This window comes from Streptopelia decaocto, assembly GCF_964273445.1.
Source record: "Streptopelia decaocto genome assembly, chromosome: 2".
Classification (NCBI taxonomy): domain Eukaryota; kingdom Metazoa; phylum Chordata; class Aves; order Columbiformes; family Columbidae; genus Streptopelia; species Streptopelia decaocto.
In genome coordinates, this window is record NC_138655.1 from 162,317,168 (window position 1) to 162,333,131 (window position 15,964).

At 41.3% G+C, this 15,964-nt stretch overlaps 1 protein-coding gene across 2 annotated transcripts in view; it reads right to left on the minus strand.

The window, feature by feature from the left end:
* Positions 1-15,964, minus strand: part of MYL3 (myosin light chain 3) — a gene marked incomplete at its 3' end in the record, with an annotated part of 32,904 nt that overhangs the window by 1,112 nt on the left and 15,828 nt on the right. The window contains exons 2-5 of one of the 2 annotated variants that reach the window (XM_082045567.1): positions 10,098-10,125; positions 4,661-4,810; positions 3,325-3,498; positions 436-513 (exon numbers count right to left, since the gene is read on the minus strand). In XM_082045567.1, the coding sequence (XP_081901693.1) occupies positions 436-513; positions 3,325-3,498; positions 4,661-4,810; positions 10,098-10,125 (430 nt within the window). Of the gene's footprint in view, positions 1-304; positions 514-3,324; positions 3,499-4,660; positions 4,811-10,097; positions 10,126-15,964 lie in introns of those variants that run through there. The other variant, XM_082045566.1, reaches the window with a different exon arrangement.

Genomic DNA, 15,964 nt, shown 5'->3' on the forward strand with positions numbered 1-15,964 from the left:
TTGTAGGAGTCTTAAGACACCAAACAGGATGCTAAGGATACCATTTTTTACTGGGCTTTTGAAGGAAAACTTAGCAACTTTTTTTTAAAGAAGTCTCAAAAGGAATGTGTATCGCTTTTTAAAAGGACAAGGAACTGTGGGAGCAGGTAGAAAAAATAATGCAATTTTTTTTTTTTTTAAAGGTAAAGAAAATAATAATATATAGTCCCTCGTCCTGAGAGGGCCACAGCCATTCAGCTATAGAAAATACAAGTAAGCTTCAATAGATAGAGTGCATCAGGTGAATTATAGAAACTGAATTGTTCTAAAATTTGGAAAAGCACACATCCTGATCTTTGGAAGTCAGATCTTCCACAGGTTTGAAATTTCTCAGGATAATTGCAACAAAGCCTTCAAGCACATGGCCACGGCTCAGACCAGAGTGATCATACCTACCCTCATAGTTGATACAGCCATTGGCATCTTCTTGACCAGCCATTAGCTTGTCAACTTCCTCTTCAGTCAACCTCTCACCTGGGTGGAAAGTAAAATGCCTGTTCAGTACCGTGGCCCTTTTTAAAGAATTTACAGAGCACAGTTCAAAGAATAAAGAAGAAAGTGAGAGAGAAGGGGTGGAGGTTTTCTCTTCACTTTAATTTGTGGTGCTGACTGCTAGGAAAGCTAATTTTGTACTTACAAGCTGAGCAAATTTGATCTGGAAACCAAAAAGACAGAATAAATAAGGAAACCCACATGACATCATGTTCACATACTCATTCTTCTAAGAATAAACTTTCTCTAAGTGCCAAATTCTGAAGGTTTCAGTCACTTTTTAACCAAGCCCTCACTAAACAAACTCTCCGTAGAGTCACCATCTAATTTGCCTCTGAGTTTGAGGTTCAGCAAGATTCCAAGGTCAAACATAGGATCTCTGATTTGGATCAGTGATTCACTCAATTTCATTTTCTAAATATTAGGTGCCTATTTGCCTGCAAGGCTTCATTCTGGTTCAGCAGAGATCAGCCTGATCCCTTCCCTTATTCTAATATTAGGTACTGATTTTAGGATAAGGTCAAATGAGTCCCTGAAAAGTAAATGAGAAATTTGAGGTTGATTTCAGCTGAAATAATAGAAAATATAAACCAAACCAAAATAAAATAAAATAAAATAAAATAAAATAAAATAAAATAAAATAAAATAAAATAAAATAAAATAAAATAAAATAAAATAAAATAAAATAATAAAATAAAAATAAAGTGCATTGGGTGTGCCCTGCTACTCATATTGTTCTGGTTTTCCATCCCTGAGTCCTGGTACATGAAAACAAGACTTCAGTTGATGTGAACATGTGAAAATTCAACCAATTTATTGAAAATGGAACAGAAAAGCATGCTAATTTAAAGAATATTTGGATGTGACCAATATTTAGCGATGCCAATCTAAACAGGATGGTTAATTCTGAAGATTAAAATGCTTCCTATCAGTGCTTGAAAATTAGAAATTTCCATGTTGTTGTGAGTCACTGGAAATAGAAGGGTAAGTACAGAAGTATTTCTTGTAGTACTGAAAAACTCACAAAACTGCCCAGAGTGGTTTCTTTGTCCCAGGTAAGTTTAGATGGGGCATCAGTCCTGACTGTGGGGTTTTTTGTCATCACTGAATTTGATAAAAAAAGAAAGTAGCATGCTTTCTTTTCTTATTCCCTGTGTCATTACCAGAGATGGATATGTCATGGAATGAAAACTCCTGGGCATAAAAGGGTTGGCTTTTTGAATTGACAGCCCAGGTCAAACCCCATCCTTGGAATCCTTTCTCCAAATCAAAGCTCTTTTGTAAAGGCTCATCCTTTCTGAAAATAGTACAAAAACACTAGTAGAAAAGGGTGATCTTGAGAAATGCTTACTGGATTCAGCTGACAACATGTCAGTGCCTTCTAATCCAAATTGGAAACCTGTCATTAAGTTACAGCCAAATTTTCTGTCCTTCACTCATTCTGTTGTCATCACTCTCTGTGAAAAACTAAACTTCTGAAGTCAAAATTTGACAGGACAGAGAAATATTGATCCCTATTTTAAAAACAGGAGCTTTCCACTTCAGAGACACTTCTGTTAAACATGACACCTGATAAAAAAATGCTTAATCTTAAAACTCTTCTTGAAAGTGCAGAAAAAAATGAGGAAAATATTGAAGAAATAGATGGGGTTTCCAATGTTTGAATAATTTTATTATGATAGAAATGTAATATTTTTTTTGAAAAATGAAATACTAGAGGAAGGAAGGAAGTTGGGAGGGAGGAAAGAAGGAGGAAGGAAGGAAGGAAGGAAGGAAGGAAGGAAGGAAGGAAGGAAGGAAGGAAGGAAGGAAGGAAGGAAGGAAGGAAGGAAGGAAGGAAGGAAGGAAGGAAGGAAGGAAGGAAGGAAGGAAGGAAGGAAGGAAGGAAGGAAGGAAGGAAGGAGTTCATCCAACTAAAATCATCTGCATACACAGGCACATATATGGATGAACACGTATATACACATATGTATGTAGGTACATATTTCTGAGAATCTAAGGACATATGCTGGTCCCCTTGCAGACACATAATCTCTATTTATCTGTCTATATATGTATACAACCTTATTTGTCTACAGATACACACATAGATTTATTATTATTTTCTTCCTATGGAAATAAAAAGAATTGATTTTAAAAAGGTTCAGTAGTATAACATAACCGAAATTTTTAATGATAAAATTGTGCTTTTCATGAAATTTTCCTATAACACAATTTCCTGCCCTCATTCAGTTATAGTTATTAAAAAAAATAAATTGAACTTTAATTCTTATATTTCTGATGTTTTCACAAAGCTGACAATGTAAACATCTCTTACTCATAGTCAAATCTGCCTTATATCTCTCATGCGCTGAGTGGATTTTAATGGATGTTTCAGTTACTAGAATCACAAGTGACATAAGGTGCCTCGGAATAAACTTATTGCTTCCAGTTGCAAGGAAGGAAGGGAGGAAGGGAGGGAGGGAGGGAGGGAGGGAAGGAAGGAAGGAAGGAAGGAAGGAAGGAAGGAAGGAAGGAAGGAAGGAAGGAAGGAAGGAAGGAAGGAAGGAAGGAAGGAAGGAAGGAAGGAAGGAAGGAAGGAAGGAAGGAAGGAAGGAAGGACAAATATTTGAGATATAGGTCCATGATTTTCAGCTTCATTATTAAAGAACTATTTTTGGTCATTATAACTGAGGACAATGTGATGGCTGAAGTCTTGCCCAGTCATTTTCTCCATAAAGGTTACCCAGTATTGTACAAGTTATATAGGAAAGATCTCAGTGATGAAACTGCATGAAGAAAGGTTCACCTTACCCAGCGTAGCCAAAACATGACGGAGTTCAGCCCCCATCACTGTTCCATTTCCCTCCTTGTCAAACACACGCAGACCCTCCACAAAGTCCTCGTAGGTGCCTGTGTCTTTCGTCTTGGCAATATGCTGGAGCATGGGTAGGAAGGTCTCAAAGTCAATCATCTTGGAGTTCATGTCTACAATAACACAGATGGAAATGAAAGGTTTGGTGGATTCTGGGAGAGCTGAGGACTAATCATGGGGCATCCACCATGGGTAGGTTGTATGGGTAGAAAAACTGTGGCAATAAATGCCAGCTAAATGGAAGAAAAGTGTGTAGGAATATCATAAGTACAATTGGACAAATGGATAGTGTAGGAAGGAGGTCTGGCAAAGAGAGGAATATGAGTTTTAGATAGATAGATAGATAGATAGAAAGACAGACAGACAGACAGATGTGTCCAAGTATCTGACATATGCAAACATCAAGGAAAGAAAATCCTCCCAAGAAAAGTCTCCCAAGACTGTTTCACGCAGCATAAAAGTATGAAACTAAACAGAAGAGAGTAAGAGAAGCTCATTCCCAACCCAAAATCAGCTTTGTTTTGCAGCCCTGTAACACAGCTGTATAAAATCATACTGGGAGAGAAGATTCAAAGCAAATAGGCAGGACCAGGACTGTGTATCTCATTTTCCTGATTCTCTGCCTTTCAAGAACATCAGGGGACATTTTGTTTCCATACAACTCCTTGTATGACCTGCCACTGTGTCACTGCTATATCGTGACATACTATAGCTGTTGGGTGAGGACCTAATTGTCTGTTCCACCTCAGCAGAAGGAAAGGACAGAGAACTCATCTAGAAAATGCCTGAATGTGGATATGGTCTGAGGGAGATTTCCTTTGTTCTGAAGAGTTATCTAGACTATGGTGGATGTTGAAGGGAGATATTACTGGAATCATTACAGACCTTCTGACACATACTTTTGTGGAACAAGTTGTGTCCTCACAATCAGTCTATCCCTTTGCTTCTTTGGATGTCTTCAAAATGTCTGTGTTTTTAGTAAACACAAGTGAGTGTCTGTCATCAACGCAATTTATACAGACAAAACTTGTCATCGTAAAACACACTGACGCACAAGGACATTAAATTAATACATTGTCCTAAATTTGTGACAATTATATTGACTGCAAGATAATTTTTCCCTGTTTACTTTTCTGCTAGTGATTTGCAGAGGCTGTTCCATATATTTTGTTATTTCAAAATTAATCTTTCCATCAGAAAACGGAGACCTCGTCTGCTTCGCAACTAATTCTTGGAGTGATCTTTTTCAAAACAAACACAGAGGAGGACACCAACCTTCTGGTTTGGGTCTGCCAAGAACTTTCATGACCTCAGCCTGGGTTGGATTTTGCCCCAAAGCTCTCAAGACATCTCCACATTGTGCATATGTGATTTTCATCTCAGATTTAGGAGTCCGGTCGAAGAGTGAGAACGCTTCCTTAAATTCTGGAAGACAAAAAGATAAAAAGAAATGCATGCCATGCTCCTTCAGATAAAGTCAAAGGAAGACTAATCCTTCCCCCTAACTAACTCTTCCTGACCCTTTTATTTTGCAGTTTAGGAACAAGTCTGATGAGCTTTATTGTTGTTCTTATCTGCAATGTTTGTGTTCCTCCTCCCCTGCATTTTCCATTTCAATCAGGGAATGGAATCAGAGAGGTCAAAATGCTCTTCTCATGGTATTTCCGTCTCAGCTAACATTGGGAAGTGCAGAAAACCTTATAGAAATGGTTGGCCTTGAAAGCTTTCCAGCTCATCAGGAGCACTCAGGATGACACAGAATTCAATAGCAATTCTGCTCATTAGCTAACTGGATATCGTATTCAGCGTTATACACTTAGAGAGCACTGATGCAGCCCACTGAGCTAAAGCAGCACTTCTATTAGCAGGTAACAAGATATAACATGATAAGCGACTGGAATTATCACACAACAGTCTATTGGTGAGGGAGGGTGAAGGTAAATGGAAAACCCTATAATTGATCAGTTGTTGTATTTAACAGGAACAGAACTAGAAGAATCCTCTGATTTTTCTTTTTTCTACCACCTAGTCCAATTGCATTGTAAGAAGTAAGGTTTGGTATGCCATCATCTACCGATGCCAGGCCAGATCCAATGTATGGAGATGCAGTCGTTCCCTCCAGTGGTTTCACATCTGCCTGCTCTCCCCTGTGCACCCATGCAGAGTCACCTCCCTTGCAAGACAACCAGCTCTCCTCCACTACATCCTCTTGAACATATCCTCACATCTTCTCTTTACTTCTGGCCAAATAGGGAGTCGCTTACCACTGCAAGCAGTATTTTGACATTCCCATGGAAGAAGGTCCCTGTTCTACCACAAATTAATGGAGTCAGTGCAGGATCCAAGGGGAGACTTCCCAGATGGTAGTTACTCAGGTTACATCTCTATCCTTGGGTTGCAGAGACAGAGGAGCATCTCTGGACACAAGTAACCGTAATAGGTTGTTATCCTTTACTGAACACACTACACAGAGCAATGTCTATAAGTGATCACAAATATGCCTTTGTCTGTAAAGCTGTGAATCCGTGAATCTGCCCCTTGCCCTGCTGTTACTCTTCTGTACGTGTTTCTCTCCTGCTCTCCAAACACAGAAAGGCTATATCTTTTTGCCTAGATCCTGACTCATTCAACCATTCAGCCATGCATTCTGCATGCCAGATTTTCTCCATCTTTCCCTTCTCAGTTCCTTGTCCTCTTCATTATTCCCCCTCCATCTTTATTCTTTTTCTCCTTTGTTTATTTTCCTCTCTCCTTCCTTCTTCCCATGTTGTTGTGTTTGCCTGTCCTTCTTTCTCCCTCCCTTTTAATTTTTATCATTCCACTTTTATCTTACTCATTTCCTTCCTCATCTAACACTTTCAAACAGTGATGTAGTTTCTCATTTTGGACTAATTAACTCTCCTCTTGTTTTCTTCTTTGCATTCTCCTCTTTGTTTCTTCTTTCTTTCTCTCCCTCCATTTTTCTCTTGTATGTTTGTCACCAGCCAGAGCCCAGGTCTCATTGGCCGCCCTCACTCCAGCAGAGGGCAATAGTGGATTTTCACGGATCCTTGCTGAGAGTGGAAGGGGGTCAGAGCTCTACTCCCAGCTCTGTCCTTCCATGGGGGTCTCAGCAGCTAAAGTAGATGAGAAGTATTATACACACACCTCCCTGAGCTCATCTGCCTGCAGCTTACCTACTCCCTAAGGCCAATTGCTTGAGCACCCTTTGCTTTGGATCCTAAAGCTTCACAATTTATCATAGTTACTGTCAGTGCTCATTTGTCTTTTTTTTTTTTTTTTTTTTTAAATATATATAAAATTAAAGTCAGATGTAACCGCCTCTCACCAGCGCATTGCCCTGTGGGTTTGGAAACCCCATTTTGTCAATATACAGAAGCAGTCTTTTTTTCATTTGTATTTGCATATTCTGGCTTAATGTAAGTTTCCATCAAAGCAATGAAATCAGCATGGCTATGGTCTCCTTTGTCCTCCAGCTAGCCATTAAACCACTGGCAGGAGCACTCTATATTTTCATATGCCTAATTGCTGCCTATCTTCTCATCTTGAATATCTCATATTATTCCCTTTTCAGCAATTTAGGGGGTTCAAGATACCAGGAATCCAGTTTTATAAATACACATTGCCACAACCAATGAATTTCTCTCACAGTTGAGGCAGGAGGACATGTGAAGATGGAGTGTTACACACAGGTCCACCCACAAACCACTCTTTTTCTGAGAGGAACATTTTGGGGATTAACATAATAATGAATCCTTGCAGGGAAGTAAGACTGGTGCAACAAAGTCATTGCATTAGCAAAAGGAAGAGGTTTAGAGTATCCTAGAAGATAGGACTGGAAAAGCCCTTGAGCTGCTGTACTGCCTCTTCCTCCTCCACCACCTCAATTCAGAATCAGCTGCCAAAGAAAATCAGTTGGGTCAATGTTGAGAGACTAACACTGTATAACATCAAACACATAGGATGGACTTGTTATTGATCTAGTTTCTGTTGACATATGGGAAAGCATCGTCTCACTGAGACACCTATGTCCTCATCTGGTCAGTAGAAAGAGATATTATTATTATATATTAAAGCTATAGTTTAAAAAAAAACCCACATACAAAGGTATGACAGGTGACCTTGACAACCTGATGACTCCCTGAAAGAGGAAATTTGACAAAATTAACAGCACAGCACAGAGCTGAAAATGATCCCAGAACAAAACAAGTGCAACTGAAATCCAGAAGAAAGGGAGAGCTGGCAATCTGGAAAGCCTGAGAGAGTGAGGAGGTAATGGGAAAGGGAAAACAAAACAAAATTAACGTATTAATCTAGAGCTCCTGTGAGTCCCAACTCACAAGTCATGCCAACAGTCAGTATAACAAGTGGTGTTTGCTTCCTAACCTGTGCTTTTAATACAAAATAAAACAGTCTCAGGCACTGGAATACTGATTGTCCACTTTCTTAAACTGGTGACAGATTTCTTGGCAAGGTTTTGACATGTGCAAACTAGTACAGAGGACAGGCCAGGAACAATCCAGGGACAACAGTGGACTGTGCTGTAGACATAATTCTATATCTGCAATATCTAATGAGGGAAGGGAAGGGAAGGGAAGGGAAGGGAAGGGAAGGGAAGGGAAGGGAAGGGAAGGGAAGGGAAGGGAAGGGAAGGGAAGGGAAGGGAAGGGAAGGGAAGGGAAGGGAAGGGAAGGGAAGGGAAGGGAAGGGAAGGGAAGGGAAGGGAAGGGAAGGGAAGGGAAGGGAAGGGAAGGGAAGGGAAGGGAAGGGAAGGGAAGGGAAGGGAAAAAATAGAGGAGGAGAGGAGAGGAGAGGAGAGGAGAGGAGAGGAGAGGAGAGGAGAGGAGAGGAGAGGAGAGGAGAGGAGAGGAGAGGAGAGGAGAGGAGAGGAGAGGAGAGGAGAGGAGAGGAGAGGAGAGGAGAGGAGAGGAGAACAAAAAAAAATGAAAAAAAAAACGAAAAAAAATAAAACAGAAGAGGGCAGGAGGAAAGGAACGGAGGAGCTGACTGATGAGCAGTACTTTTCTGCTTAGTCCCCGGGTGATGTTCAGGCCTTTAGGGACTCCTTCCAACAACCTGTGACTCAAGTGTGAGTTTAACCTTGAGTGGATTTAGCATTTCTCCCAGAGCTATCACATAGTATAACTGTCATGCTGTTGTAGCTGACGTGGAGTTCTCATAGCCTTTCTCACAGAGATGATATCTGCTTCCTGCCCCATTGCTTTCCCTTGGATATTTCAAGGACAGCCTATTTCACTAGTCTTGGATTCCCAGCTTTGTGTGTGTGGTGAGTGCAGCTAGACCAGAAGGCAGCCGTAAGGAGAAAAGAAAGAAGATGCAACTTCTCTTTCTGGAGACTGCCAACAACTCCTCTTGACCTTTTATGGCAGGACTAGGATTGCTCCCATGTTTGCCATTTCCTAACCATTCCAATGGGCTTATGGACAGACAAGCATCCTTTTTTTGTTTGTTTGTTTGTTTATTTGTTTGTTTTCTGAACAGGTCTTTTATTTTTCCATTCTCTGACATAGTCTCTAGAGCTAGTTCTACTCATGGAGAGAGAAAACTAGGCATGGAAACTAGGTGGGTCCTAACCAATCCACAAAACATTAGCTGATGAAACACCCAGCTGCTGTGTGCTGCTGGGATAGTTCAAAGGTTTATGGCTCAGCATTTTGCCTCTCCTAAGGTTTCTGGGACTGGAAAAGGGGCAGGTTCCCAGAAATTAACAGTTGTCTCCAATCATGAGTTACTTTTGACCTGTTGTTAGAAAATAGAAACTAAAGCCAGTAAGGGGGGCTTGAAAATGCCAAGGTAATGCTGGAAGTCTGTGGCAGAGCTTTGGTCTCTAAGATAGTGTGGGACTTGATTCCAGTTCAGAAAATTCTTCTTTCTGTATCTCTCCTCTCTGAATCAGCCTGACTGGATAGCCTGTGATTTTGTTTTCCATCTGTTCTAATTAACCCATTTTCTGATACCCTATTTCATAGGCTCTACCAAGTTTTCTAAAGTGTTTAAAAGACCAAAGCATAATTCTGCCAGATGTTTGACTCAATCTATCAATTATCCCTTTAAGTAAAAAGCAGGCTAGTAGTTGAGGAAAAAGGGGACAGCTGCAGAGGTAGTGTTCCCAGGACTTCAGGCATGAGATTTCAGTATCAGTTTCTTGGGCTGAAATAAGGGGTTCAGAAACTAATCATGATGTTTTGCTTTGAAACAAACAAAAAAAAAAGCCATTGCTGTCACTATTTGCTGATTTCTGTAGATCTGTGACAAAACTGTAACACATTGAATTCTGATCGAATACAGGGAAAAGTTATCAAAAGCAGAGCTGTGAGACTTTCTCTTGAAAGTCTGATATTTTGTTAATGGGTTTTCTTCAAGAAAGATCGTATATTTGGACTGAGGTTTTCAGGGGGTTGGGTTTTCTTCTTTTTTTGTTTTTTGCCTCACTGGTAGTGGAGCTGATGTTTTCTTTAATGAAGTAAGTACCTAATCTGCATGGTGCATGACTTTCCCCCTTTTCTCTTGACCAACTCAACAGAAGATTTGGAGGAGGGACAGAGCAGGAGTAAAGCCATGAATTAATGCATGGGAGCCAACACCCTTCCCAAGGGAGATCTAATACCACACCTGTGTCTACCCCAGCCCTCGCCTATACTTCCCAGTGATGATATTTACTGTGCACAGAAGAGAAACACATCTTGCTTACCTTCAATCTGATCAGGGGTAAATTCAACCTAGAAGAGAAAAAGAATAGAAGTCAGATAAAAACAGAGAACTGAAGCAAATAAGAAGAGCTTTAGGTTCCTCCCTGTGTTATGGTTCTGTGTGCTCGTGAGGTCCATGACAAATACTGACTCATAAATCCATGAAAATAATTTTATAGATCTGGTATATTGTTCTTTTTTCATCCTGCACATTCCGCACGCAACAGCCTCATCTTTAGGACCTCTGTCCCCAACATAAGGCTGCAGATTCCCTTCTGCTGCTCCTGTGTTCCTGCTGTAGTTCTCTTTCACCTACCCCAAGTGTCTCCCCACCACTGATGCCCTCTCCAGAGATGATTATGGTAACAACATGGTAAGTCCTAAGCTACTTCACTGAAAAAGTTTTATTGGTTGACATATGGGGATCTGCTATCCATAGTCTTTTCCAGCAGAAGAACTGGGGGGTATCAAGTGAAGCTGTCATGAATCAGGCTCAAAGGAAAGTGAAGAAACTGGTTCTTTGCTCTTAGAGCTGAACTGGGGAAAGCTGGTCATGGGATACTGTGGATGTTCACAGCCTACATGTGTGTAAAAGCTCACAGAACCACTTCCTGGAAAAGAATTCTATTTCTGTACATTACCAAATGTATAAAAATATTACCTTAGGAAGTCTCTGCTTGATGTTTAAGAGAGTGTTTTGGAGGTTTTTTGCTGTTCTTGTACCTTTTCCCTAAGCATCCTCTAACCACCACTTCTGCACTCTATTGGACTACTCTCTGGACCTTGCTCTGATTCTGCCACCTGTCTCTTGTTTACTCATCACTTCATATTTCCTTCCATTTCCTAAGTTTTAAGGTTGTTCCACTCCCTATTTTTACACAGCACTGCACTCTTACAGCTCTACACTTCAAAAGTGCTCTGAGATGCCAACAGGCTGCTGCTGAGCTCAAATGGAAAAGAAGGAAACACAATGTCAGAACATGAGGCCCAAGCCTCTGAATGAACAGGCGCAGGTCAGCAATGTGAATTTACACCAGAATTTACATCTGCCTCCAGCAAAAACCAACAGGGTGGGTATCTCTTCTGACAGGAGCTTTCCTACACTGCAAGAAGACTGGCAGATTGCTCTTACATGCAAACGTATATATGCAAAGCAGGCACTTAGGACAGACCTAACTGTACATGAATATACACCCTTGAACACATTATTTTGTGGACATACATGGCCTTTCATCGTTCCCCAACATATATGCAACCCCACATATTTTGGGTCAGATTTTCCTCATGAAGCTGGCCACCTCTCATTGCTTAACATCTTATCTCATTCCTCAGTAGCAAAACAGTCAAGTGGAACAGAGGCATAGGGAGAACCCTAATTTCCTTGATTCAAGGTGAAATGCAACATGAAACGTCCCTTCATCATCTACTTGGGGTTTTCATAATATTAAAGGGTAGACCTGTTGTAACTCCCCAGCTCTCCAGCCAGGATGGCTGTGACATGTCAGAGCATGACACCACCAACCTCTATTCCACCCAGGGCTCAGTGGTCAGTTCCCAGATGCTTTCATATCTCCAGGTACCTTGAGCAGCACAAGGAGCTCCACCATTCACAGGACACGATGAGGACCTACAGGGCAGATACAGACAGTCCAAACCTCATATTTCCTACCACTGCTCTGCCTGTCTCTCCCTCTTACAGTGTTTTTGAGCATCTTCTGGCTTGGAAGGAAGAACCAGAAAATATCTGGTGTACTTGGAAGGCAAGACTCAACACTAGTCCTGCAATTGCTGAAAATCAGGGCACTATTTTTGTGTCTGCCCTGTTCAGTCCTTATCTGAACTTGTTCATTCATGGAATTACCACTTTGTTTACAATTCTCAGTCATGATTTACCTTGAATGAAGACCAGTTAATAAAATAGCTTTATAAGTGGTAGCCAGGAGGCTGTGTGGAAGGAAGTATTTAAAGAATGCAAGAAAGGAGTCCCCAAAAGAACAGCAATGCTCTTCCCTTTCCTAACATATGGAGGGATCCAAATACATCTTTCTCATTAAGAGTAAATCATCTACATTGCGCCTTATTCCAAATCCACATACCTTTGTTGAAATAGAAATAAATACACACAGGGAACACATTTATGTAGGTGCATTGTCAGCAGCAACCTTATGCCCAGTGTCTCTAATTATCTCAAGCTTTGAGAATTTGACTGAAGCTAATTGCATATTGAGTTTATGCAGTCATCAATAACTCGTGTGGGTAAAATAAGAGCAGAGCTGCCAGCAAATTGTATTTGAATCACTGTGATGGGTGGCTCTTGAGAAATAATTAATCTTGGCTACACTTTGATGTAGATATCCACATGTGTCAGCAACCCCACATTTGCTTTATACCAGCAGAAGGGAATGGGCACTTCTAGGCTGTGATTTGATTTGTTTTAAGTCTGTACTTGAGGAGAAGATGAATTATGCTCTACTTTTCATGGAGTGCATAAATCATTTCTACAAGGATGATAAAAAGAGTGTGGGCGACTAGGACAGATGTAGATGTCCTTTTCTGGTGAGACCCACCCAGAAAGCATGTGCTGGCCCTTTTGCAGACTGCAGGCCAGAAGAAACTGTAAGAAACTGTGGCAAAACAAAAAAGGATGACTGCAGATTCCCACGGTTGGATCAAAAGGAAGATTTGAGCTGAAGGGCTGACCGTGCCCCAACTCCAATCATGGCCCCCATAAAAACACCACCCAGAGGTGGAGGACCACGTGTGACAGCTTGCAAGGCAGAGACAGATGGTTTGACCAGATCTACCACCCAGGCATGGCTTCCTCTTAGGAAAGCTACAGAGACGTGTGGGTGGTGGCTGCTGCAATTTTCTCCCCTCTCAGCACATACCACCATGGAGTTGTAGGGAAAGGCAAGTCATCACTTACCCAGCCACAAGGTATCATTGAAGATGGATGGAATGAACTTGAAGCTATGTTTAGACAGAAGATGGCTGAGGTTTTGTTCTCCCGCCACTCTCCCACAGGATGGTGTGGAGGACACAAAACGAAAACCATTTCCATGGAGCAAGAGCAAGGGTGGAGCTACCTTGGAGACACCGTGCAGGAGGGATCCAGAGGACAGGCTCTAAAAATGGGGTCAAGCTAAGGCAAAAAGTGGGTCCAAAGCTGGAGGCTGCAAAACTTACTCACAGGTTTAATGCAGTTCTGCTTTCTCAAGTACAGCTTTACATTCTCCAGTTCCTTGCAAATAGACTGGGATGATTTCCCTTGGGGTTTTGATTATTTGTTTGGGGTTTGGTTTTGGTTTTGTTTGTTTGTTTGTTTTTGTTTTTGTTTTAAATAGACTGTCACTTCAGAAGATTTTATTTTCCTCCAGTATTTTTTCTATTGGCAAATGAGGTTTTAAAACAAGGGCATTCCTATAAGTGCCAGGCATCCACAACACCGAGGCTCACAGTGGTGATATTTGGTACAAATCCATATGAAAGACAGAGCTGCTGAATGTTCATCTCTTTCCACTCATCTCCTGCCCTGATGTGCTGTGCTACATGTTCTTTAAAGACACCAAATGTCTGAATTAAATCCTTTCCACTGCAAATGGAAAATGTTATGCTAGCTTTCCTGCTGTTTTAGCAATCTTGGCTTCAGGGGTTCATCCCCTGGTCACTGGTGGCATCAGCTACTGTCCTCTCTGCCTAAACAAGGGAATTAAGTTGGTTTTGTCCCAGAGACTCCAGGAGGGATGCATGCACCCCTTGGTGCTGTTAACGTCATTCACAGCTTCATATGTCAGGGATTTTTTTTTTTTACAAATGTATTTAACTCCGTGCATGATAAGTCAGACATAACTAAGTCTGAAATATAAGTTATATAAATAAAACTCTTGCTATCCATCAGTCAAAAGGTTATCCAGGGGGATATAGTTAGACGATGCAAGCAAGGAGCTCCTCCAGAAAAGAAACAATATTCTTCTTATTTCATAGTATTCTGAGGAATCCTAATAGAAACAGCAAGGTTTGCACTTAGCCATGGCAGGGCTGGTTTTGGGGAAGGAGAGCTTGCTTTATTATTATTATTATTAATATTGTGCTTTTGGGAGACTGATTTAGGAGGTAGGAATGCAGCAGACAGAAAGAGGCCCAGAAGGCTATCGAGATCAGTGTCTTTGTGTTGAGGTTACATTTATATTTCACAAGCACGTGGTTTTTTTCCACTAAGACCTTTTAAAACCTATTAATACACATCATCCCCTTTCTCACCACTTTCTGTGCAGAGCAATTATGATGTCCATAAGCCCCTCCACTGCCCATGGAGAAAACTTGACACATAGTCAAGTCTTATACAGTTCCTTTCCTTACTGTTCTTCGATCTGTCATCTCCTCTGATCTTCCAGCCACTCCTGATCTCTCATCTCCTCTACATTCTGAAGTCTTTCAGTGCATCTACATTTAGATCCTGGGATGATCTCAAGGATTTTCCTCATTATTTCTATTCTGCTTGTGGTCTGACAGGAAGGAAGATACAGTACAGCATACAGACACTTGACTAATATGTGAACTGTGACACATGGGGAGGAGTTAAAATATGCTGAACATTTTGCAGAATGGAAACCAAACCGTAAAACTCTACTGATACTCTGAGTTTTCAGTTTTATGTTTGGTCCCCAGTGTTTTCAGAAGAAAAATCTTTTCAAGTTGAATCGAAATGACAAGTCATTTTGGGATGGCAGAAAATATGTTGTTTGGGAGTCAAATAGAGAACTGAATTGTTGACCTTTTACTGATAATGAATATGAAGTCAAAATAGAAATCAACCATTATTGTCTTCTGAATTGGTAAAGCCTTTCGTTAGAAAGATATGCATTTCAAGATCAGAAAGACAAGGCAAAGTCTTTGTCAAGGTCTTGGAGAACTTGCTGCTACATAAGGAAATACACAAGCACTTTTTCTCCAGCCTGCACTCTTTTCCACCAGAAAACGGTCACCTTGCATCTTTCTTTTTTTCTGGGTTTCCTGAGGGCTGAAAAATCACAGTAGTATATCACTACTGCTCCTACTATAACTTCTAGCAGACTTTATAGCCTCCAGGTCCCTGCTTTATTTTGGAATAAACCTGGATGAGGTCTGCTACATTGTGGATTTTGATTCACCAGGTCCCTCAAGGAATGTATGCGAGAGGCTTGTGTGAAGAAGCAGTGTCTGGTTTGGGATTAGGAAGCACTAGTTTGGGTCTCAGAGTCACCCCATGGGATGTTCCCAGATGGAGATAGAGGTGGAGAGCTAAAGTAGATCAAGGTGATGGGGAATGAAGGACTGTGGAGAGACTGAGAAATGAATTTGGGGCACCCATGAGGTTCCTACCTCAAGGAAACAAACACAACACAATCCTGAACCTCAATATCTCAGACTAAATCTGCTCAGCCATACTGTTGTGCTCTGAATTACTACTGGGTGAGGAACCGCAGCCCTTATCCACAGGGCACAGGTTTGGCTTTGTACATGGTAGGAAGCCCTTCTGGGGCTGAAGGAGCAGTGTGATTTTGAACCACTGCTTTTCCAGCTCTGGTAAGTCGCCTAGAAGTTGATAGTTCCCATTCTTGGATGGGGAACGTGTTGCCACAGCGTTCCGGAGTGGAAAGGGAAATTTCAGAGCCTCAACAGGAGAATGACAGAGCTGCTTTGGAGAACTGAGACAGCTTCTGGCAATGGCCAGCACCAGAAATATAAAACACTTCGTAGACTGACTGTTCTCCTTGTAGCAACATGGTTTTGGATTCTCCAACCGTTTGTTGATGGCTGGCTTCCCGCCTTCTCTGCAACTCCCCCCCTTCACCAGCCTCACCAGCAGATGTTTGTTCAGATGTTTGCA